This window comes from Dromaius novaehollandiae, chromosome 4, assembly GCF_036370855.1.
Source record: "Dromaius novaehollandiae isolate bDroNov1 chromosome 4, bDroNov1.hap1, whole genome shotgun sequence".
NCBI lineage: Eukaryota > Metazoa > Chordata > Aves > Casuariiformes > Dromaiidae > Dromaius > Dromaius novaehollandiae.
Window position 1 is genome coordinate 76,452,207 of NC_088101.1, and position 25,123 is coordinate 76,477,329.

At 37.4% G+C, this 25,123-nt stretch overlaps 2 protein-coding genes across 3 annotated transcripts in view; one reads left to right on the forward strand and one right to left on the reverse strand.

Annotated features, from left to right (window-relative positions):
- The window catches only part of ACOX3 (acyl-CoA oxidase 3, pristanoyl), a 41,640-nt gene extending 34,361 nt beyond the window's left edge, over positions 1 to 7,279 (reverse strand). For both annotated transcript variants that reach the window (XM_064511483.1, XM_026122019.2), the window contains exons 1-3: positions 7,153 to 7,279; positions 1,814 to 1,998; positions 19 to 252 (exon numbers count right to left, since the gene is read on the reverse strand). In XM_064511483.1, the coding sequence (XP_064367553.1) occupies positions 19 to 252; positions 1,814 to 1,981 (402 nt within the window). In that variant the 5' untranslated portion in view covers positions 1,982 to 1,998; positions 7,153 to 7,279. The remainder of the gene's footprint in view (positions 1 to 18; positions 253 to 1,813; positions 1,999 to 7,152) is intronic.
- On the forward strand, positions 7,244 to 24,953 carry TRMT44 (tRNA methyltransferase 44 homolog). The gene is made up of 11 exons (XM_064511482.1): positions 7,244 to 7,637; positions 9,904 to 10,021; positions 10,907 to 11,126; positions 12,416 to 12,484; positions 15,820 to 15,927; positions 16,221 to 16,292; positions 19,705 to 19,811; positions 20,363 to 20,546; positions 21,199 to 21,589; positions 22,524 to 22,640; positions 24,097 to 24,953. The coding sequence occupies exons 1-11, from the start codon at positions 7,244 to 7,246 to the stop codon at positions 24,327 to 24,329; spliced, it is 2,013 nt and encodes a 670-aa protein (XP_064367552.1). The 3' UTR covers positions 24,330 to 24,953.
- The last annotated feature ends 170 nt before the right edge of the window (positions 24,954 to 25,123 follow it).

The following is a 25,123-nucleotide window of genomic DNA, read 5'->3' on the forward strand; positions in this document are numbered from 1 at the left end:
TTTTTGAATTATACTTACACCACAATGTAGAAAATACTTGAGACATGGAGACCAATCATACATCCCTAAGCAGTTAATCACATTTAATATCTTTAACGGTTTCTCTGCATTCTCTTGGGGACTAAGAAAGTCATACTCAAAGAGCCTTTTGCAGCGCAGGAATGTCAGCTCCTGGTATTTCTCACGGCTCAAATCTTCTCCAGGATGATGTGCAAAGACAGGATCATTTTCTAAAGCAGAGAAGATTCTATTCTTGAGGGAGAAAAAATTGACATGAGAAAGTTTATCCAAGGGCATTAACAAAACAAGTTAAAAGACTTCTGGTACAACGCTAGGCCTCAAACTACAACGGTTTGATAGAAGAGGTAACTTTATAGACAAAACGAAAACTCCCCAGAATTTAAAAATACATTAAAACAGTCCAACACTATATGTATAGTTCATGCAGCTCAATTTTATGAAAGCTTCTTACTCATGAAGTAGTGTATGATTGATTCACTTTGAATATAAGAGAGCGGTATGGTACAACTTACCTTTTACAACTGCCTCATCATTTCACTGTGAAGCGGTTGGCAGGGCTCTAAAGAGCAATAGCCCTCTATTTGAGCACAAATGTAAAGCTCCAGGGATTAAATTCAGTTAGAAATATGCTATAATGCTAAAGGCATTAAGCTACCATGATTGCTCTGTTTCCAGACAAAAGTAGAAACGTACTTCAGCTAACACAACTGCTGCATGTGGATGTTCAATCTGTGGATGTGCATCTTTTAATGTTCTACTTTGGATCTTTTTTTTTCCTTAGATAATACGCTACAGCATTTTTTCCATCGAATCTCTGTGTCTTGGAGCTATCCATGCCTCCTTAATTGTTTGTCATGTAATGACAGAAACTCAGAAAAAAAATGCAGTAACTTAGGCAAAATCTTTTAAAAAGCTTTTTCAAGTCCCCTTCTCCTCGCTGAAGAAAATGTCACAATATGAGGGAAGAAAACCACAAGATTCTATGTGCTTGTTTTGAAAGTTAAGGTAACTCCACCTCTCTGTATGAACAGTACTATCTGCCCGTTCTAACACAGGGCACTTTTGCCTTCTTATGTCTTTTAAATATATCTGTCAGATGCAGACCAAGGTACTTTTGATTTCTCTAATCCACCTTCTAAGATTTTAATAACTACAGTGAAGTTTCATAATTAGCTTAAATACATGTAAATCTATATAACACCACCAAAAAAAGCAGTGCTACCTCCTCCTGCATCCTCCAGGTCAGGCATTCCTGCAAACTCTCTTCTGCTTGAAGCAATCTTTTTTTTTTTTATCGGTAGAGCTGGCTTTCAGCCAGGTAGGCAAGCTAACCTGCGCAACTGCAATGCAACACAAGCACTTAATTGCCAGCACAGAAGATAGTAGAACTTATCTCAGGTCAAAGAAGGACAGAAATACTGCTTTTGGCAGTGAAATAAACTTAGATCAGCTTAAATGAATTGTAAAAGTATGATATAACGCTGGCCCTACAGAAATATGGTATGATACAGTTCTTTCTACAGAACTATACTTTTTATTGAAGTCCTGTAATGTAGCACATGCTGGTTTCCCCACTATTCATTATTAGTAATGAAATAAGCTTTACTAGGTAGCAAAGTAGGTTGGTTAAAAGTTCATTTTTGCTCTGAAAATTGGATATGGAAAAATAATTTCTTCATGCTCCATATCTGCGGAGTATTATTAAACACCCTCCTTCTGAATCACGCACACTCATCTCTGCTGATAGGTCTATCCAAAATTAAAACATGTTCACAGTTCTTGCAAAGCTTACCTTGAGCTGGATGATATCTTCCCCATCTAAAAACACAGCCATTTCCTTCCAACTGAAGGAAGCTTTCTTACGATATTTGCAAAGTGGTCCTTTAGGGAAATCTGGTAGCAAAGTATCCCATGAACTTTGACTGCTAGTTGCTTCTTTCAGATCCAGACTGGACGCCATCCTTGGGTTAAACAGTGCTGCACCCAACAGAAACAAACACATCATGAACTGAAGCACTGCAGATGTCTGATTTTTCACAGATAATCTTACAAGAGAATAATAATAAGAGATTCAAGAGGGCTGTTAAGTAAATCCATACAGGCTTGTTCAAATGTATGAGTTCAGCAGTGCAGAGTCAACTAAAAGCTTGGCCTTACATTTTTCTAATTTAATTAGCTTGGTAAGAGCTAAGAAAAAAATGCCTTTGATCAAATGTAAATGAAAGATATAGCCTATGTTATTAAAATGTGATCTAAAACTTTTTAAATAAGCAAAATATGAAACAGAGGTAGCATCAATGAATATTTCATATTAAGAAAGGATAGGTTAGATAAAAGACTGGGGAAAGAAAATAACATTCTTTAAATAACATAGGTAAATAATCAATTCACCTCACTTCTATCTGAAATAGAGAACAATCAAATATCAAAGCACCCAAACATACATACATGAAAACACTGAAATGCAGAAGATGCCTGCAATACCTCCACATTACTAGTAAAGATTTAAAAGATTTTTAACCAAATGGCATGTTGGTTATATGTCAAAATTTGTTTTTTCTATACAACTGAAATGCTGAACAGTTGTTCATGCATAAATAGCCCAAGTCAGAAGACTTTAGGGAAACGGCAGAAGCCTGGACCTTATCTTCCACTGGCTGAATACAGGAATACATGAATTACTGGGTAATAAAACCATATATACACGTACATCCAATTGCAAAAACCAAACTGCTGTAAAATTCTGCATATTTGCATCTACTTTGCCTGACTGAGAAAAGACAAGTCATTATGCAAACGGACTTTCTATACTCACAAGATATTTAGTGTAATTCTTAAAGAACTGAGTCACAACCATCTGTTCTCACACATCCACAAAGTCCTTTCCATTGATGCTGGTGCTTTGTTTTTTCCAGACTAGGTGAGATGATTGAATTTGGCCTATAAGCTACAGTTCTCATGCCTTCAGAAAACTGTGGCACTATCTAAAGACAAAAACTGTACCTTCTGCTACCTAAGCCTGCTTCCAAATAGCACAGTAATACTCTACCAAAACAAAATTCTGCCTTTGCAATTTTTTATAGTTTTTGCCAACTTTTTTTCTGAAGGGCTTAAACATTAAATGATGCCTTTTAATGTTTTTAAATAGAAAAATTAGAAAAACGTATTTCTTTTCCTCTTTAATCCACCTATTTTCTTATTTGATTTTCATACAGAATAGTCTCTGAGATAGATAATGAAACTTTTTATTCTTTGATATATTTTTCAAAAGTCTGTAAAATAATTTCTAGATATATGAGATGATACTACTGTATATAATCTGGAAGCACTTTTGGATCAGTGTAGGAATGTTACAGTTGAATTTTTCATGTGATAGCCTTGTATATATTGATTTATTTTAAATGATGTTTCATAATTTAATTTATAAAATTTCTTGCATAAATCCTATTCTCTAAGACAGGTAACGTTTAGTAAATTCATTATTATTTTCTCAGGAAACAAGAACTTACTGTTTTGCAGCTAGAACTCTTCCTTAATTTTGCAAAAGATACAGTGTACTTCATATACTCTGTGTCAAAGTTTAAACCAGGATTCCAATCCCAGACTTTCTGTGGTGATTAACCTGATTACTGAAATGGGAACAGTCTCTCTAATGAGAAAGATACGTCTACCGTGGCATTCAAAAGCCAGCTGTGACAGAATCTTGCTACTATAGTTATCTATCCCACAATTAGATCTGTGAAATTCCGCAGAGATCTACAGAAAAATGTGTGTACTAACATACACTCTTAGTAATAATTCTCCACAAGAGCCATTTAAAAAATGCTAATCAAGAAAATAAGTGCTCTTTACCAGGCAAGAGGGTATATTTATATCCTAGAAGCACAGATGTAGCATTTGGTGTGTGAAGAAGCCAATGCAGAACAAGGAGGGTCTTCACTATTTTGTGGCTTCTTGCAGCATCATCCTGCCCCTTTTACGGTAGTTAGTGCCACTTTGCCTATGCAATCCGTCTGTTGCACTTTAGGCACTGGAAGGGAAGAAGAGCTAAGAAAGGACACAATATACCTTCTTCCTCCAATTGTGGCTTCTTCTGGACTGCAGGAGCAGTTCCTCAGAGTAATTTCTCATAACTTTACTGAATTAAACAAGACTATAGATACCAAAGTGAATAGAGCCATGAAAATTTTCATTAAGTAAGGATATACTCTGTGGACTGAAACCAGCCGTAAGATCAAAGATGCTAAAGGTTCCTTAAGTGAACAGATGCACGGTGAAATTATTGCTATAAAGCATGTTTGACTTGATTAGCTAAAAGCCCAGTCAATTATTTGGAGTAATGGGAAATGGGGAACAGGAAGGGTGGGCTGGGGGGACTGGATTACTGTAAGTGATGATACACCCAGATACTGTGAATACTGTATACTGAAAGCGTAAAGCAAATACCCTAGTGGGTCAGCATGGGGTAAGTCGGAGGCTGTCACAAGTGTTGATTTAAGCGCTGTAAGTACTGATTTAAGGTGATTAATCTTGTCCAGAACTGGGCTGGCTCCCACAGATCCACCTGGGTACGTAAGCCCTGTGCCACCTTGGTATATCTGCACAGATCATTAAGAGTATGTATGGCACAGAAACAAATAGATGGCCTTACATGTGGTAAACGCAATCACCTCCAGCCGTGTCTACTCTTTCATTGCTTGGATATGATGGACATTTTGAATTGTGAAACTAAAATGACAGCAACATGCTGTCCATCACTAACATTGACTTGAACAGAACAGGTGAATGGGACAAGCAGGAAGCCTCATGCGCAACGGATCTGTAAAGGGTATAGATTAAATCCGCATAAATGAAGTTAAATAAAACTACTTCACTTATGACTTTAAGAAACACAGATAACTATAGGGCATTTCTTCTACACAGAAGATGCAGTTCTGGAAATTTGTATGCACATAGATGGGTACTTCTCTCAAGTGTTACCTTGCCAGGAATCAAGGCTAGACCTAAAACAATACAAAATAAGATCTTCACATATAAACCACACTTAACTTTCATTTTTCCCTCTTTTTTCTCAGAGTTAAAATTTTCATTTCTGTTATTTGGTGGCTTCTAACATTATTTAGTCTCTCTATCCTCCTGCTAAGCATTTTTTCCAAACCCCTTTATTTCTTTATTTCTATGCAGCTGGCCTGTCTCTCGTGTATGTGATCAAAAGCAGTAAGGCCCCATTAGGTCTGATGGCATTACATTGTATTTTTATGGGTCATAGTATTCCTCCAACAAATTGCAAAACTTCACAGAACCAGCAGAATTTAGTTTTGAGTAGGTATAGCTCTACTGGTTCTGGAGAGAGGTGGAAATCCCCGATTTCTGTTACAAGCTGGCCCGAAGGATAAAGGCTCATGCCTCTGCTTACAGCAGAATTGGATGTCGAGTGCCCTTTGCCACTACCGGCTCCTATCACACGCAACAGTTTATGTCACTTTATTCAGATTGGCAGAGATCTGTGGTAAGCAGGTAAGCAGCACAGAGTAGACCCAAGAGACCAGGGCAGGGGAGCAGAAGCTGCCCAGATCACGACAAGGGTCCAGCTGGAAGAAGCGGTTCTGAAAGCCACCATGAGGACGCCCAGGCCTACGGGCTGGCAAGGGGCTCAGCGAGGACCACCAAAGTAACAGAGCGCAGAAGCCGCTATCTTAGCAGCCCACTCGATGTCATTCTTTTTCCTCCTCATCTTGATACACCTCTTTGCTCCATTTCCTTTCTTTCAACCTAACGTTCTCATTGAGGCCATTTCTATTTCTGGGTGATAAGAACGTCCAAGAACAGGACCGTACCACAGTACTTCTGCACGTGACTTCCTAATCTGGGAAGCTGCGGTTACAGCACTGAGCGACCGCGGAGGGGAGAAGCCCAAAACAAACAGGTATTATGAAAGAGCATTTCACCCTGAAGTCAAATAATTACATTACTACTCTGACAGCCAGCAAACAGAGCTCGTAACTGAACTGGAAAACAGGTAAATTATGCAAAATTTCAAGGCTTCTGGCTCAAAACAGGAATATTTTGTAGGAAAACAGTTATTCAAACATGCATTTAGCTTTATCTACATTGCAAATTAATGAGATTGCTCAAAAGTGAAAACTTAGGCATTCATAAAAAGGGACTTCATACTTTAAGTCCCTCTTTGTCTTCACACAGTGTTTTAATTTGACTTGGTTCCAGGCAAACAGCTTCAAAATGAGTTAGGAAATCACAACAATTACAACAGAAAACAAATAGTCAAAGGACTGCAACACAGAATAACCTTAGGGTTATTTTCATCCTGGCAGACCTGAGATCCACTTCTTGTGTGTTTTGCAGAACTGCATGACCTGACATTTTAAAATCTGCATGTGGATGTGGCTGTAAAGAATAACATGTTTTCAATTCACGGGGAATTGCTGCAATTTCACTGAGAAATGTGGAGTTATAAACCTGCCTACGTGGAAGGTATTCCTGTTAGCAGTTCAGATTCATAACCAGGCAGCTATAACGGTGTGCAAACCACCAGGCAACAGATGAGTTTGCAGTATGTTATTGTGAATTATCCTGCATAGTGATGACACAGCACAGACATCAAGAATAACGATGCTGCCTGCTCGCACTCGCCGTAAGAAATTCCACTGCTGACAAGTGCAGACCCACTAGAAAATGAAATTAAAAGCTAATGAGGGAAGTGGCACCTAAGCCATCGCCCAGGAAAGTGAAATGCAATGGGGGGATTAAATGTAGGTAAAGTAAATCTCTTATTTAAGACTACATTGAGGTTTCACTGAAGGACCCCCAAATTTGGGGCCAGGGGCTTCTGTCGATTAGGAGGAAAAGAAAACCCGACGGAGCTGCGTGTGTGAGGCGGTATTACTGCAAAAGACGCGTTTACTCGGCGCTTGTTTCCCCGAGCCGGAGGCAGCGGCCAGCACGGCGCCGCTCAGGCCGTCCCCCGTGACGTCGCAGGGCGCGTCCCCCCGTTTCGTGCCAGTTTTCAGGAAAACTGCTTTCTTCTCTCAGCCACACGGCCCGGCCCGGCCCGGCCCGGGGGCGCTGCCAGCAGCGCCGGACTCCGCGTGGAGGCCGCAGCGCCGCGCTTACCTGAGCCGCGGCCAGGCCGTCGCCGCCTCAGGAACTGACGAGAGCAGCCTGCGCCGCCGCCGCCGCCGCCGTCTCCTCCCCCCGCGCGGCCATGGCGGTGGTGGCGGCGGCGGTCGTGCGGGACGGCGGCTCCGCGCTGCCGCGCGGCTTCTGGGCGGCGGCGCGCGTCTGGCTGGAGAAGCCGCAGGTGGCCAACAGGCGCCTGTGCGGCGCCGCCATCGAGGCGGAGGGGCCGGTGCGGCTGGGGGAGGGCGGCGGAGCGGCTCCCCGCTCGGCCGCCGCGGCGGGAGGCGACGTCGGGCAGGAGGCGCTGGAGCGGCTGTGGCGGGAGGTGCGCGGCCAGCTGCCGGCGGGGCGCGGGGCCCTGCTGCTGCTGCCGCCGCCGCTCCGGGCTTGGGGCGGGCCGGAGCTCCACGCCGTGCTGCGGGCGCTGCTGCCGCGGGCCGGGCCGCCCGCCGCGCCGCCGCGGGAGCTCGTTGTGCAAGGTGAGGCGGCGGGGGCGCCGGCCGGGGGGCCGGAGTTCCTGCGGTTACCCTGCTTACAGGCTTGTCAGGAGGGACAGCGGCCTTCGAGAATGCAGAGGGAATTTTATTTATATATATGTGTGTGTGTGTGTATATGTATATACACGTGTGTATATATATGTGTGTGTGTGTGTGTGTGTATATCTATATATATATAAAAAAAACCCCAACAGGCAGCTGTCACACCTGCCTGACCCAGGTTGAGCTGTTTGTGTCTACCTTCATGTTTAACATTGCTTAAGAACCGAGCTTAATTGTTTTTTTTTCCAGGCATTTACCCTATGTAATGAAAATGCATAGTAGTAATTTCTCTTAAAACGAAGAAATGTACGTAGAGGATAGAAGCTGGCACCAGATAAAAATGTTTTTTTCAGAATGCATTGATGTGTGTTAGATGCTGGCATTAATGTTTGGAGGAGCCTTGGAAGTGCAGAGCCAGTTGAATTCAGTGCTGGGAAAGGCCTGTGGTAATTAACGGGATGGGGGACGGGGAGAGGGCTTACGGCCTAGGGCTCTCGCTGGGGACTGACATCGGCTTCGAAAAGAAGTGTGTGGTGGTGTTTTATTGTTTTGATTAAAAGAAGAGATATTCTGGAGCTACTTTTCTTTTTTTTTACATAGGATCTCTAGATTTGTTTACTAGTTCCTTTTTTTTTTTAATGGATTTTAGAATTTTAAATGAGACTGGCTAAGGATGGGCCAAGATAACAAGATTTATGTTTGCTGAAACTGTTAATCATCTTTTCCAAGCTTGCTCATAAAATTTTGAAATTTATTGAAATTTTGGCTGCTCAGCAAGGATAACATTCTTAGTTCGGAGGTTTGCAGCTGTTTTGTTGGAATGCTTATTCTGATGCTAGTTAAAAGGAAACACTTTCGGAAAAGAGAGCTTACTGAGTTATTATGTATGATTCATATCCAAAGACAAGGAAGCGTCTTTAGCCTTTGGATAAATAATTGCTAAAAAGATTTTTGCAACTAGTTTGTAAAGTAGTAATGCATAGGTCTTTCATGGCAGTAATGCTAATTGTTTTAAAGCAATGCCATATAGTAAATGTTTCTTATAGTAATATGTAAATAGTAAATGTTTTTAGAGTCCTTTTATAGGAAGGACATAGGGAGTAAAATAAGATGTTATGATTAAAAAGCAGTAGCATATGAGTACTAGGCTGTATCATGCCATTTGTATTTTGCTGCAGCCTCCTCTGTTTTTATTTGTTGGTTATTTCAAATGAAGTACAAAAAGCCTGTTTTTACTTGTGGGTAGGAGTTAATCATGATATATATGTGAGTGATAATAGAAAATGAAACCTGACAAATAGAAGTTGCAGCATATCTTCTTGAGAGCTGGTAGAGCCATTTAAGGTCATGGCCAGCTGTTACTCTGCCCATCTCCACTGTCCCCAAATCTCTGATGTTTGGAATTCTGTCACTGGACATAAACATTTTGTTCCGTATATGATGTACTTTGTGTCAGTAGGATGGTTGCTGAATAAAACTAAATATAGAACACAATATGCGAGCCCTTATCTAAACTCAAGTCTTCCCAGGTCATCTCTCTTCAGAGTTATGAATTACTACTATAAATGAAAGAGAGACAGACTGTGTTTCACACTTTGCTTAGGCTAGGAGATCTAACTGGAGAAGCTGGATGTTGCTGAAAGTGAAGTGTAGATATGCTTTGTTGTAATCAGACATTAGATACTGTGTTTGAACACAGTAAAATTTCTAGATATTGATGGTATCATTGATTAGTTCTTAATGCTGCACTGGTTGTGTATCTACAACGAGAGTGATGTATGTCTCCATTAATTTGGAATGTGCTCCCCAGGAATCTAGTTTTACCAGGAGGTGGGGGAAAGCAGCAGTTTTGTGCTAGAAAATGACTATGACAATGTCTGTATTATATAGCTTTCACTATATGCAAATGTTCAGATTTAAAGAATGTGATTAGTCTTAGTAATCGGAGTCTTAGAAATTTTGGAAAACATCATGGAGCAGAATGCTAGATTTTGAGAATTCAAACAGTTCTGTAGTTTCAGCTATTAGGTGAATGGAGAAATGAATCTGTTCTCAGCATTGGGGTTCTTCTTACTGCCTTGTCCTAGATCTTGCCTTACTAGTTTGCACTTAGTCTAGGAAGAAAACAAAAACTTACTTTTTGTGGCTAAGCAACGGGATGGTTTGCACCATGGAATAATATTTCACTGTTTTTGAATCTTTTCAGATGCCTTTAATGGGACTGTGACTTTTCTACCTTTGGAGGAAGACAGTGAAGGGAAGTACCAGATTAAAAAGTGCAATATTTATCAAATTCAACTTACACATGTAAAAGATGATGAATGGTAAGTTAGAAGTGAGAGAAGAAGCAAACCTTTTGTTCAGGGATCACACCATGTGCTGATATTGGTATCTACTTGATTTGGTTTGCATAATTGGTTCATGATTAGTAAACAACAGTAATGACGTGGTCTTAATACTTAGTGTTCAGTTGAAAATGAAACATCTACAAAAACAAAATCAATGCAAAACAAATCTTGTTTCAGTATTCAGTGTGTGTCTTGACTGTGCCTGGTCTAGAAAAAGTTTGAGTAATCTGATATTGAAGAGCCACCTTACACCACTGAGAGAAGTTGGGTTCTTTGGTTTTTGGTAAGCTTGAGGCTAGAATTGGAAATTTCTGTTTGGAGCCTACTGAGCTTCAGTCGTTAAAATATGGACAATTGCAGCTTCATCCAGCAGTGCATTCAAGGACATGACTATATCCACTGGCAGCTTGCATAGTTTTAAAGAGAACTAAATAAAGTTAGAGATCATGAAATGTGCTTACTGATAACTTTTCCTGCTAAATTTACTGGTATTTTCATGAATTATTCACTGTTACTTGTTAGCCTTTGGATTAGCTTGTTGAATCAAGTTGTTCATCATACATAAATCTGTACTCTGTTTTTGTGATAGATCTAGAGCAGATAGTGTTTGAATTAGCAGGTAATGGGCTAACAAAATTCAGGGGAGACTGTTCCATTATTCAGTACATTCGCTGTTTTTGTGCATTACGTAGTTCTTTATTCCTCAGCCTACCCTTACACCTCTGTTGGATCGTCTGATTCTTCTCCGCTTAAATAATGTGACAGATAAATTTTGAATGGTTTTGTTTTCTCTTCTTTTGAGGTAGCCAAGGTATTAAAACACACTGTATTTATACAACTTTTTTAATTTTATTTTTAAAGGTCTATATCTATTGTAGTGTCATCTTCAGAAAATTGGTTTTCAGATGGAATTGCATACCCCAAATTAGCATGGCTTGGCAATGAGCTGCTGTCCAAACTGGCTAAATGGTCTGTGGAGAAAAAGCACAGTGAGTTTAAAAATACTCTGTCACTCATTCCTGTGGCAAAATACAGCAAGGTTTATCAAGAACTTAAAGAAAAATACAAAGAGATGGTAAAGGTAAGTTTGACAATAAAAGGCAACAGTAACATGTTTTTCTGGCATTATGTATTGTTTAGTGAAACTGCTTCTTTCACTAAAAACTTTTTTTTTAAACTAAAAGAAGCAGTTTAATTTAAATGTATGTATTAGGGTTTTTTGATGTTTTTGTTTATGTAGAAGAAAAAAACAATTTGGGTTTTTATAGTATTTGGAAGGACTGAACTGGAAAGCAAGATTTTTGAGCCACTAACTACCTGGCGAGTTAGATATTTTCCAGAATTTTTCCCTTCAGATAAGAAATAAACAATTCATGAAGTCAGTGGAGAAAGGCAATAAGTCATCTGCATTAAAAAGCACAAGTATGATACTTACTTCTCCACAGACTCCAAGAATCAGTAAGCAGCATTGGTTAGTGAGCAGGTTAAACTTACTACTCTTAAATTTAGATGCTGTATTGATAAGTACTTCTGAGTTGAAGGAGTAATGTTTTAGTAGTGTTTCATCCTTGCCATCCCTAAAAATAACAATGGTTATCTTAAATGCTCTATGAAATAATATCTGTATCCTAATACACCAGACTTTTGCTACATACAAAAAAAGGGTAAATACTTTTGTAAAATATTAGTGTGAAAATGTTAAAAGGACTTGTTGTTGATATTTTTATGCTAATAGATATGTATTAAAGGAAGGTTGGACTTGTGGGTAAGGTACTGGCTTGTGAATGGGTTAAGTCTTCAGCTCTGCAGTAAACATTGTGTACTGCTGAGCAGATCATTTTAATCTTTGTCTCAATTCCTCATTTACAAAAGAGGGATAATACCTTTCCTTTCTGCCTCTTTTGCATCACGTTTTGACTCTTCGTGCTCTTGTGCCAGGATGATTCTATGCCTTGATATGTTATGAAAATAAGCTTACCAATAACAGTGTTATTGATGCTGCACAGAACAGGCAGAATGAGTATTGTTTTCTGGAGAACTGCAGTAAGCAGAAGTATACATGAATGCTCTATTACAGTACAGTGAGGCAGTTTACTTGTGAGTTGCACATACGGAGTTGTAACTTTCTTGGAAACTTTATTAATTGAATGGCAGTAGGCATTCTTTATCCCATTACTCTTTTGTGTAGCTCATAAAAGCTAACAGTTTTTGTTTACATTCTTTTTGTATTTTTTAATGATGTTAAAATGGAAAATTCACGAAAGCTAGAGCCTGTTAAAGGGTATGAGTATCCAAATCACTCTGAGCATACTATTCAAATTAGTTCAGGATGCCATATGAATTGATAGTGTTTCCTCTGTTTTTCTGAAGGTGTGGCCGGAAGTAACGGATCCTGAGAAATTTGTGTATGAAGATGTTGCTATTGCTGCTTATCTGCTGGTAAGGAGCTGCTTTGCATAAGTAAGAAAAAAATAAAACCTCTTTCAAGAACATCATTACTTTCATTTTATTGTTACTGCATTCTTTAAAATAGAATGACATACAGTTATTACAGATCTGCAAAGAAAAAAGAAGGGGCAGAGGAAAAGATTTTTTGGTTGTTTTTTTTTCTTTCCTTTTTTCATTTAAGAGGAGAGACAGAAGTCCTTATTACAGTGTTTCCAAGTGCACCTTAAAAAGAAGGTAAAATTTGTGGCTCTAACTCAATTGAAACTGAGTTTGGAATGCTCTTGAGAGTACTGCCAAAGAAGGCTGAAGTACAGAGATTTACATATAATGAATGATTACAAAAAACAAGCCTTTAGAAATGGAATAAAGTTAAATGTGAAGGTTAAATGAAAATCAGTGAAAGTGGTTTTTATACTGCCCTATGCCACAAAAAATAAATGCAGTAAATGAAAATTGAATTCAGAGGAAAAGCGAAACTTCTTTGTGAAACTTCTTTGTGAACATTTCATAAAGATTTGCAATTCTCTATCACAGGAGGTTGATAATTTAAGCAGACTAACTGTATATTTAAAGCGATTAGGTCCAAAAGCACTGAGGTGTCGGAGAAATAGTGGTTAGTGACCAATCTGGAGATAAGCTATGGTTTTATACCCATTTCTACCACTTATTTATTAATTAGGTACTAAAAAATTTCTCACTGCTTTGTCTTTCCCTGATAAAATTTCAGGTCAAATTCCATCCTCAAGTGCAATATAAAGGCCAGCTGTAGTAGGTTTCTGAACATCTAGGAATGCAGAGATGCTTGGTGCAACTTTCTAAGGCACCTGCCTAGGAAAGAATCTGTGAAAATTCTACCATGTACAGTCACTAGAAACTTCAGGTTTGTAGACAGCATCTAGATTTGTCACTATGTAGGTATGAAAATGTTTTTCTGACTACAGTCCAGGGTGCAATAAGAGTATGTCTACTCTGAAGTGTATGTGGAGACCTGTTGCATCTTCTGTAAATCAACATTTGTAAATAGGCTGGCTCATTTACAGAACTCATTGAGGACTAATTTGTTTTGTTAATTGACTGTTTAAACTTAGAACTTCAGTTTCTTATCCTGTAAAGACTTTTAGAAGTGTCTGAGAAAGCCTGGCTGACCTAGGCTGCTTTCAAAGTCTTAATTATTGCATTGGCGTGATAAAACTTCCTTCATCAAGTGAAATGTTGATCATGACATTCATTTGTGGAAAGATCTATGTAATAGACATATCTTACATTATTTTTACCACTTTGATAATGTTAGTTGTTGGATGTTAAAAATCAAAATTCCTTCTTGTTCATTGTGTATTGTAATAGTTGTGGCCACTGGAAAAATCTGACAGGATACTCATGAAAATCTGTTTTGCAAACTTTTATGCACATGAGCATTAGTTTACAGCGATAATGTGTTTTAGCTAAAAAGATGGTAATTTTCAAGAAGTTGCTAAAATGATCCAATAACTGGCTTAGCTAAAAGGAAGCTTAATATATGATATTAATAACCTAACCTCTTTGCAAAATTTTCAGGTATCAGCACACTATGGTATATAGTAACTCATTGTTTAGAAATATTAAACAGGTGATTAAAAGAGGGTAGGTCCGATGTTAACTCTTTATGGATTTATGGCAACTAGATTGAGATTATGGGGACAGGAGGGCATCTGACCGTCATTTATTCTGCAGTCACAAGAAGTTTACCAACTGTCTAGGCACGTGCCCAAAGAAGTACCTACTCACTTTGCATCATAAGAAGAGTAGCAGATGATGGAGGATAGGTTTGATCTGTGCAGGAAGTGATAAGGGTTTCATGGGATAGAGCCTGGAGTGCAAAAGTGTAGTGACTTGTGCATTAACAAACACAAATGCAACCTGATATTCTCATGGGATATTTGCAGCTTCTTTCTCTCCAGCAAAACTGGCCAATTAGCGAGCAGCAGTTTTACAAACATCAGTTTTCTTAGTCAGCTATTTTTTCCTATTTCTGCTTCAATAGGAAAAAAATAAGCGTGCAGAGTTGATGAATGTCTCTTTTGTAGCATCTCTTTGAAAAAAGGTTATCTGACAACAAGGGCAGGAGATATTTCCTGCAAACAAACATCCGGTTATTAAGATTAACTAGTTATGAATTACATAACTACATAAAACTACTCATATATGGAGCCAGGGACTAAAACCGGGCTAAAAGCTTTGAGTTCACTTTGGTTGATCTAGAATTTGGGACAACTGAATGTTGCTAGGTAAGTTACTTGTTGCCTATTCAGTAGAAAGTGATGTTACGTGTACCAATCTAGTACACAGAACACTTTTTAATTATTATTATTTTTATTTCCAACTCTGCCACCAACTCTTTACCTTTTGTACAACAGGTATAAATACTTTCATGGTGCTCCTTACAGAGACACAATTGAATCTTACTTGCTACTTCCCTTACTTCCTCTGTTCATCTTGTGTACCCTTTATTTTAGCAGCTTATTTTACATTTATGCTTTTCTAGCCCAGTGTTGTATAGCTGTGATTTATTTCAGCTTCTAGTGATTCAGAAGTGATTGGAGGATGCTTAGTAGTTCACAATATGCTTGATATTTTGCAGCATGCCCCCCCCCCCCCCAACAGTTTAAAGCCTCTTTCCTCAAGTTAGTTTCTCTGAGTGCAGTGGCTGCCTTCTGTCACATCTGCACTGTCTCCCAGCACTCTCTTTTCATTTCTAGTATCCTTTGCAGGACTAATAAAAATTGGGAACATACCTGCTAATCTGTTGCTGTTGTAATGCCCTCCTTCCAAATTCATTTTGGTCAGTTTCCCTACCTGTGGTGTACCTAACTGAGACAAACTTTGTTGAGACAAACAAGTTGAGAATCTGTTACTGTATTGGGCTTTGAAAACAATCTTTATCCTTGTCACCTTACGCTAATAATAAGCCATGGGTGCTTATGAATAGCTCTTTGATGCTTGACTGCAGTATCCTGGAGATGGGATGTGGTGTACAGTAATGCAAATTAAGTCTAGATGGGCTAAACACTCCAGTGATACAGTTGCACTAAATTCTGCAGCAGCCTGAGTTGATGAGACACAGTGACGCCTAATATGTGAATCTCATAGCTTTGGCAAGATACTGATGCTGAAGTGTTTGGTTAAGGTGTTAATGTTTTTGAGCATGTGTTGTGGCAGCACTTAAGATGCCTGTATGAATTTTCTTGCTCACAGCTGAGCACCAAAGCTGTTAATGAGGTTTATATAGAGCGTGCTTTTAAGGTAAATTTGAGAGCATAATTCTAAAGTGTTTTCTTTTCTTGTATTAGGTTCTTTGGGAAGAAGAGAGAAGGGAGAAAGGATTGTCCAAGAAACAGTCATTTGTAGATCTCGGCTGTGGAAATGGTCTACTGGTTCATATTCTAAGCAATGAAGGGGTAAATACAGTGTGTGGGTATTTTGTTGTTTTGTTTTGTAAAAACAGAGTTAGTCAATATTCTGCTCTCCTTTTGTCTAGCATGCAAATAGCCAAAATTCAATTAATTCAAATAGTAATATGAATAGGATTTTGTCATTCTGTAGTTACCAGGAGCAAATCCTGGCAGAGGCTTAGAATTAATTAGAGTGAATTAAATAATCCATGTTTATATATAGATGTAGTGAGCTTGTATGAAAATTTCTGATAAAATTAGTATTTAAAATGATATTTTTTTTTGTTTAAATATTTCAGCATTCAGGTAGAGGCGTTGATGTGAGGAGAAGAAAAATATGGGACATGTATGGATCAGAAACTCATTTAGAGGTATTATGCAAACGTATGTCAATCTCAATCATTTGTAACTTTATTCATTTGTTCCTTGCCTCAGTCCATGTTTATGCAAATATAATCAAACATATCAGGTTATACAGACTGTTGTCTGCAATGGTCTATGGACTTGGTATGATGACAGTCATCCATCCTGTGGTATTATAAGTAACTTGTAAAGAGAATTGATAGTTAGGGCAATGCAATATCACATCCTTGCACACTTTTCTTATTTTTTCAGCTGAAACAACTAGTGTGATTTTTTTTTCTATTTTCATGCACATTATGAAACTTTTTTGCTGAATAATCAATATTCAGCAGCATTCTTTGCACTGTTGTACCTTATAAAAAAAATTAATGTTCTAAGTTACGAATAGTTTATTCTTGAATTAATAACAGAACTACTCTGAAAGTGGTTCTGACCTTCTAGAGTGCTCTGTGCTGTTTTGCGACAAAATTGTTGAACCTCAGAGGAGCCAATTCTTTGCTGTACTGACTTTGTGGTAAGTCATTGAAATAATAGCCTGCAGAAAACTGGACAGGAAAATGAGTCTGAAAGAGGGATTATGTTTCAAATTCCACATTAGCATGTTTATGAGAACAGAAACAGTTCAGCACAGGAACATTCACTTTAACTCCAGGTGTTCTTCGTCTGATATTCATTAAAGTTTGGTGCTGATGAATGGTTGCCCTTTGAAGGTGAAGTGTTTCTGGTTTCTTGTTCTCTATATTTCAGAAACTTCTCACCCCATTCTCTCAAACATCCTCTGTGGTGGTTTCAACTTCCATTATATTAAAGGAATTTTCCTTCTACAGTTACCCTCTAGTCAGGCTGTTTAAAAATAGTATTCAATGTATCTTTGAGTGCTAACAACTTTAAACAAACAGCAGTTCTCACTGTTGAGAGATGGAGGAAGGGTGGGAAATTTACTGTTGTGGAACCCTTTGCCACCTTGCCATTTTGGGTATGAATTGCCAAAACTGCCAAATTCTTTTGTACAGTCTACAACCAGACCTTATTTTAAAGGATCCAAGACAAAATAATCTAAAACACCAAGCCACAGTGCTACTTCATTCTGTTTATACTATTAATACAGTTTATATCCTGTTTTTTATTTATATATATGCATATATATTTTAAAATATATATACACACATATTTATATATTTTACATATTGATGTTATAATATATCTGATCACACTGTGTTTTTCTTGTATATTCTTTTTTCTGTCCCAGTTGCTTTCTGTATTGCAAAAAACAGTGATTTTTTCATATTTATTTCATACTAAGGTTTGACCATTTACAGTTTCTTAGTTTTCTTGGCTCTTAGGAAAATGCCTGAGCATTAGCTGTCAGTCTTTGCAGTAAAAGAATGTTTTTGGTTTTTTTCTTTTAACCAAGACAAATAAGAATTCACACAGAACACTGGAAAAAACAGACAGAAAACAATAAAAGTATCAAGTTTGCATATGAGCAACGTACTAATTTGTGTGGGAGGGAGTTGGGAGGAAAATCATATTTCCTCCTTCCTGCTTGTTAAGTAAGGCTCCCTTAGCCACAGGAGTGACAGAAGAAGAAAGCACCTGCCTGCAGCCTTTTTGTTCCCATTGGAAGTTAATTCTGTCTTGATCTTTATCTAAAGCGTGAGTTGCAGGATGAATATTGCCATCTGTGAGATTCAGTGCCAATACTAACAATATAAATGAATGTAACAGGTGGCATGCTGCATCACCAAACTGCTATCAGACATGGTGAATACAAATTTGGTATTAACAACTGTCAAAATGTGGAATATGGCACTCATAATTCATGCTATGTTTAAATTCAGTAACCAAAAATGAAAAGAAACATAGGTGTAATTTGTTTAATCAACCATAAGACAACATTTATTAAACACTTGGATTAACATACCCTAACCTGCCAAGCATGAATATTACACATACATGTTATCTGAATATGTATTTACATACTAAAAAAATGGATGGAGATAGAGCGGTTAAAGTGGGCAGCGACACACCATACTGACACTTAAATACCCAAACTAGTGCTCTCTGAAGAGAGAATATGGGATGGGTTAGAGGTATTCTGAGGTTTCTGAAGTCCTTTACTAATTCTTTTGAATTTCTATACAGATGCTATTTTGCATGCGTGTGAATGCTGAGCTACAGAAAATACATGAACATACATAGAATAACATAAAACATACATAAAATGAAAGTGTTGAAACTGTTTTCAGAGCTTTCCCTAAATATCTGTGGAAACTTGCATTTCAAACAGGATTATTTGTTTTATTTTTTAAATCTTCCCAGTAATTATTGCGAGATTCATATACATTTTTAGAGAAGAATATGTAACTTTGTAGTATAAACATCTCCAATTGCTTTTATTTGCTGAGCTTGGTGTTCTCTCTCTCTCTCTCTCTCTCTCTCTCTCTCTCTCTCTCTCTTTCTTTTTTTTTTAAACACACTTTGGGTGTCTTGAGCTAAACAGAGTTCTTAAACATCTGGGTAAGAACATGTAAGTGCAAGAAAGACAATTAAACATTTAAAGGCACTCTGGAACTTTTAAAATTCAATCCATACGAAGAATTCATCATGTTTCTTAGAATATCTGAATAGAGTATTCCTAAGGCTAATTATTATTCTCTGAGGCAATATTGTGGCGAGAGGACTTCTGAACTGATATCTCAGTCCATATATATTGAATTTCTGCAAGCAAAATGCTTTTGTAAAGGCCACCAAATAAGCTACCTTCCTCTAACTGGTATACACCTATGGCTTCCCACTTTTCCTCCTATTTTGGTGTGTATCGTAAGGTAATTCTAACACAGATTGGAAGAGGATGGAATGGCAACATAGGCAAGAACGGAAGTGTTGGAATGGATTAGGTACAATGTATGGGAATGACAGGATGTGAGGCATGGTGTTCTGTGTATTGGGAAGCATCTGTGGAAGAAGAGTTGACAGTAGCAAAACTTGTTCCAATTAATTGCAAGACATAGTTCTATAAAATGCAGCAAATTAAACAGGTCTTTCTGAAAAATTGAGTCCAGAAATACGTGACACAGAAGGAGAACGGCAAGGAACACGAATCTGGTGAATGCTGTTTGTTTACATATTTTTAGGGTGCCACATATCTTTTATTCCACTCTTTGTCTACCAATATTTTGTGGGTTGCTGTTGCTTAATTAATTCTGTGAAGCTCTAAAAAATTACTGCTTGGCAAAAGTGCAGATTGAGGAAAATATTGATAGCTTCTGTGATTGTTGTTCACCTTGTATTTGTCTGCTTGTAGGATTTTATATTGTTGCTTAGTGCTTTATTAAGAAATAAAATGTATTCAGATGTAATACATTTACTTTTTTTTTTTCTTTCTTTTCTGTCTGTTGCTGTTGTTGTTTTTCTCAGGAATGTACAATCACGCCGGGTGACAGTCATCTCTTCCCAGATACTGACTGGTTGATAGGAAACCATTCAGATGAATTAACACCATGGATACCTGTAATTGCAGCTAGGTATGAAAAAAAGGAGTTAAATTAAAAACATAATCTACCCGTGCAAACTTGGTGAAAACTACAGTTCTTGCAGCTACACTTGCTGTCCTTTTTGCAAGACTTGGTGCCCATGATGCCAGCTGATTACCTATACAATTTTTCTTCTTTAATCCCATAAAGAAGTGTAGAAATAATATTTATTTCAGTGTAGAATAGAATAGATAGTATAGCATTTGGGTTTTGAAGTTCAAAAATGGAATTGATTTTCATTCTTTAGATTTCGGTCTGGTGAAAAATTACAGTTGTGTCCTGCCTTTCTTTGAACTGTTCTGCTCATCACAATCAGTTGCAGTAGGTTGATACCTAGAGATTTAGTCCCACAAGCCAAACTACCACAGTAATTTGCTATAGCAAATAATTTGTGAAACAATATCAGTTTATACTAATAGAATTATTGAAAAAGAAATGTACTTGTATTATTTCTTGAAGCTCTGTCACTTCATAAAAATTGCCATTATTACTTGTATCTAATGGGATTTTACATTTACGCACATTTATCATCCGTCTCGTAGGTCTTCTTATTCTTGTTGCTACTTTGTGCTGCCATGTTGCTTCTTTGATTTCCATGGAAAGTATAGGCGAAGACAAAGCAAGAAGACTCAGTACAGAGAATATCTTGATTTTGTTTCCCAAGTGGGATTTGTATGTGGCTTTCATGTAGAGGAAGATTGCCTTAGAATTCCCTCAACTAAAAAGGTAATTTTTTTTTTAATCTACTAGCTGTCTGAAGCATATGGATGTTTTTTCATTATTACTGTTGTGTAAGACTAGACTATTGTCAACTGCATTTCTTCAGACAATGTACTCTGAAGAGAGATTAAAAACATTCATTTGTTTCTTGGGTGATCTGCTATATCAAACTTAAAGTTGTAGGTACAATTCCAAAGACAACAAAGAGTAGAAGGTTTTATGGTTATTTCTTATGCATCTCTATGGGATGAAAAACTTTTACGCTCATTTTTTACCTTAATTTTCCAACTGCCTTTGTTGGTTCCTTTTACCTCAGGTATTGCTGATTTTTCGTGTCCCATGAAATTCAATTCTCAAAGTAAAAAGAGGTGTTCAGCCTTAATCTTATAAGTAATCTGAGGTTCAAGAAAAATCTTTTTGTTCTTGTTGCGTGTATGGTGTGATGGATTATGGTCTGCTTACTGAATTTCTTCCATTGGTCTAAAATTAAAAGAAAAACCACCTCAGATGAACGAGCATTGAGTTCCAATGGACATCTCCTTTAGTTAGATTTAGAAACCTGGTAAGTCATGTGCAGGTTGGGGGACTGTGTGTAAACATGGGATGCTATATAATTACTATGATAGAAATAATAATTTACGTGTTTCTGCTAAAATAGGTGTGCCTTATTGGGAAAAACAGGACCTATCCACCTGTGCAATGTGCTCTGATTGACAAGCAGATAACACAGTATATTCATAATCGTCAGACTTGCCCTCTGGTCGCACACGACAGAAGAGCTGGATTTAATCATAATGATGCCTCTGACAATGTGTGCAAAGAAGCAGGCACGGAATTTCCTGGAAGTGAGACTGAGACTGCTGGTAGAATTTGGATGCCTGGATTTCAACCCAGGGAAAAAGTAGAACAAGTCAGAAATTGTGCTGCTCTCCCTCGGGATTTTGTAGATGATGTGGTTCTGAATGTGGCAAACTTGCTGTTAAATGCAACCCAAGAAAAATCATGCTGTAATACACATAGCGCAAGTATGAGCACCTGGAATCAAGGAGGTGAGATTGTCTTTCTAGCAGTGCTTGCCATTACTTTTTGCACTTGCTGATAGAGATTGTTACATTACTGCTCAATCTATTTCCTAAAATCTGTTCACTTACTAAACTTACCATAATGCAGATTTATTGGAAAAAACAATGAGAGGCCTTTTCTAACCATGTCTTTTTGCATGCTGGGATGCAAATAAGGCATATAAATTCTATTTTTTATTATATGCTTTATATTTTTTTTCTCTACGCTTAAATACTAAGCCAAAATCAATATTATAGTTAAAAAAACCAAAACTGCTCCCCATTGCCCAAAACACATCAGTCTACACCTATTTTGGGTGAATATTAAGTTTGTTTTTGCATAGTCACATAATAACTGGCTATAATTTTATAAGAAGTGCTTTGAAGTGCCGTTTGGTCACAGCATGATTAGGAATGTTTAATTATTTTAGTCCCAAAGAAAAAGAATAGAATTTTCTGTTAATTTTATAAACACAGTAGTTCTAGAACACTGCTATCCTCTTTCTGCTTTCCTCCCTCCGCTTTTATTATTTACTTCACTGTCTTCTGTCATATGTTAATGTTCTAGGACATCCTGAGTCAGTGTCTCTGTACTATATGCATGAAAAGAGTGGTTAGCACAATGAGGATTGTATATTACTGCTTTAAAAAAAAAAAAAAGTGTGTGTAGGGTGGTAAATTGCGTATTACTGTGGAAATTCTGACTTGAGTCCTGTAGAATGAAAGCTTCCATTTTACAGACAATATACATATAAAATACATACCAGGCAGGATACTAGGAGCACAAAGTTGCTGCAGTGCTTGTAAGTAATTTATAGATTCTGCTTGTAATTTTTAATTAGTTAGTGGGAGAAGCAGGGCTTTTTAGAGTTTTATATATATATATATATGTATTTAATACCTACATGATTGATTGTTGCAGAAAGCCTTTCCTTGAAAGAAGTAGCAGAACACTTAAATAAAGAGACTTTAAAAAGGCTAAAGAGTGAATATGGAGGCCTACAGACACTGCTTAAGAACAGCCATCAAGTATTTGAAGGTAAAGACTAGAGAGACGTTTTTTTTTCTTTCTGTTTTTTTAATAATCTGTTTTATGGCTTCTCTACTTACCGCAGTAGTGTGATTTTTTTTAATTGCTGTATATACCTTTGTGGAAGACTGGGTGGTGCCTATGTGCAGCTTTATTGCTCCAAGATACTATTAGTTAAAACTCTCCTTTGAATAATATTGGAAAGGCAGCTGCCAGCAAAGAGTTGTTCTCTTAGACCAGTTGTGTCAGAAAAGACAGCTCTTCAGCAGGGCAGCCCTTTAACTAAGGTGGTAATTGGATGCTATAGCCTATCTAGAGAGAACTTTTCTGTAATGTTTTGGGGGGGGGTTGTGGAGGTGCAGGAGGGGGGGCAGTCAAGTGCAGAGTAATTTCACTAAAGCATTTCACTGAGGTTTAGTCAGGACTTAAGCCCACAGAATAAATGCCAACACAGAATAAAACTAGTCAAGAGCCTTTAACTGTGTGAAGTTTAATGTGTTTGTTTAGCCTGTGGTCGCCTCACTAGCAGTTTTCAGAATACAGAATGGCATGGGTTAAATGTTCCAAGCTGCAAAAGTATGATACAGAGGATATAGTTTTAGTAGAATATGAAAATAGAATATGGCAATTCACAAATGGTAGATTGTTCTGTCTTTTGTTTTCACTGTTTTTTCTTTACATTTTTCTTTCTCTCTTATTTTTTCTTTATTCTGTTCTGTTTTGCTTACATATGTAAGGAGTTGACAGAGGTTCACAGATAAATCTGTCTGTATAGTTTATGGTCCTGACACAGTAAACGAATTAAAAACCCCACCAAAATTAAGAACCAAAAGGAATCCCTGGTGCAGTGCTGAATTGATTATGATGGTTCCTACCCATTGACTCTTGATTCATATGCAAGATTAGACTTGTCAGCTCTTTTTGTGCAGTCTGTGCTTTGGTCAGTTGACCATTGTCTTTTGCAAGAGCATTTCTTTCTAGTTAAAATTTCTAGTTAAAATTACAGAAGACTTACTAGAGTTTTGCTGCTGATCACACTTTAAGTGTGGAGTAATGAAGTTTTGAACAAGGGAAAGATTGATGTTTATAAAGTTGAAGATTCGGGAATTGCAATCTGAATTTAGAAGACTTTAATTTAAAGTATCCTAAATGGTATTTAAAAAAAAAGAAAACAAACAAACTCTCTACAAAGATGATAGAAAGGCGCCTCAGGCTGTCTGACATGACAGCAAAACATCTCACAGGGGTAATCAGTCAATTCTTCTTTAGACCGTGTCTACATTATCTCAGTTTGTTGTGCACATCTTTGTATTTCTGTGCAAATGGTACATTTTTGTTTTGCCTGAGTGATCCATTTGTAGCATATGTATTTTATTCACAGGATGTCACTATGCATTTTTTCCATTACAATTCCCATGAGTCTCTATTAACAGCTGTATTTTTTTTATTTGTTTTTAAATCTTAGTTCTAAATGGGAGAGTTCATATTCGTGACTGGAGAAAAAAGAAACCATCAAGGAAAAACAAGCCTGAAGTAAAACGACGCCTTTCAGCTGAAGCATTTAAAACACGTCTCTGTTGGTTTTTCATTCATCATCCTGATGGTTGTTCTTTGCCTTCTGAATCTTGTCCTTATGCTCATGGGACTGAGGAGCTAAGACAGTCTCAGATTATGAAAAAGAAAAAACATACACAATAATAAAATGCTGCAATTTGTTTTTAAACTTGTGTACCTGAATGGATTTTTGATTGACTCGGACTGCCTAGTGCATGAACACCTATATGATAAGGTTTTTATTTCATTCATATGTATTTTATTTTCCAATTTCTTTATAAATTCTCCAGTATTTTAATTTTTTAATTTTATTACTAATTGATAGAGTATGGTAAAATATGTATATACTTTTGGATTTTGTTTACTTTTAAAAGATGTGGCTTGTCTCATGTATTTGCAATATACTTTGAGTAACTAGAAAAGTAAAAACTCTTAAAATCATAGCACATCATTTATCATCTTTGATCAGTTCATTTGTATACGATGATGTATCTATGAACCCTGCAAATTAATTCAGAGCTTTCCAGTGGGATTTATACTTTCCTATTACTCACTGTGGCTCAGTTGGAATCAGAAGTAGAGAGATTTCATTCTTTTCTGACTTGTGATAGTCTTCTGTCGCTATTACTACCTCTTTCTCTCTCTTTTATTTTATTTATTTATTTATTTATTTATTTTGGATTGTTGTGGAAGTCCTTATGTGTTTGGTTAGGGCTTGCTGGGCTATACTGTGCTTTTTTAAAATTCTATTAAAGTAGCTAAGTATGATTAAGTGTGTGGTGTGTAGTCTAGTATACCTAATAATATTAGAATGATAGGGGGTGTGCTTATCAGATAACAAGAAGAGAAAACTTTTGCTGAAGAAATTACAATGTAAAAAGATAAATTAGGGGTATATTACTAAAGGAGAAATTTGGAAGTGAGAGCAAGGGTATAGC

Coding starts and splice junctions, on each gene's coding strand:
- TRMT44 (XM_064511482.1), top strand. CDS start 7,244: ATGGCGGTGGTGGCGGCGGCGGTCGTGCGGGACGGCGGCTCCGCGCTG. Junction 12,485..15,819: donor CTATTGCTGCTTATCTGCTG/GTAAGGAGCTGC, acceptor TTCTTGTATTAG/GTTCTTTGGGAAGAAGAGAG. Junction 15,928..16,220: donor ATATTCTAAGCAATGAAGGG/GTAAATACAGTG, acceptor TAAATATTTCAG/CATTCAGGTAGAGGCGTTGA.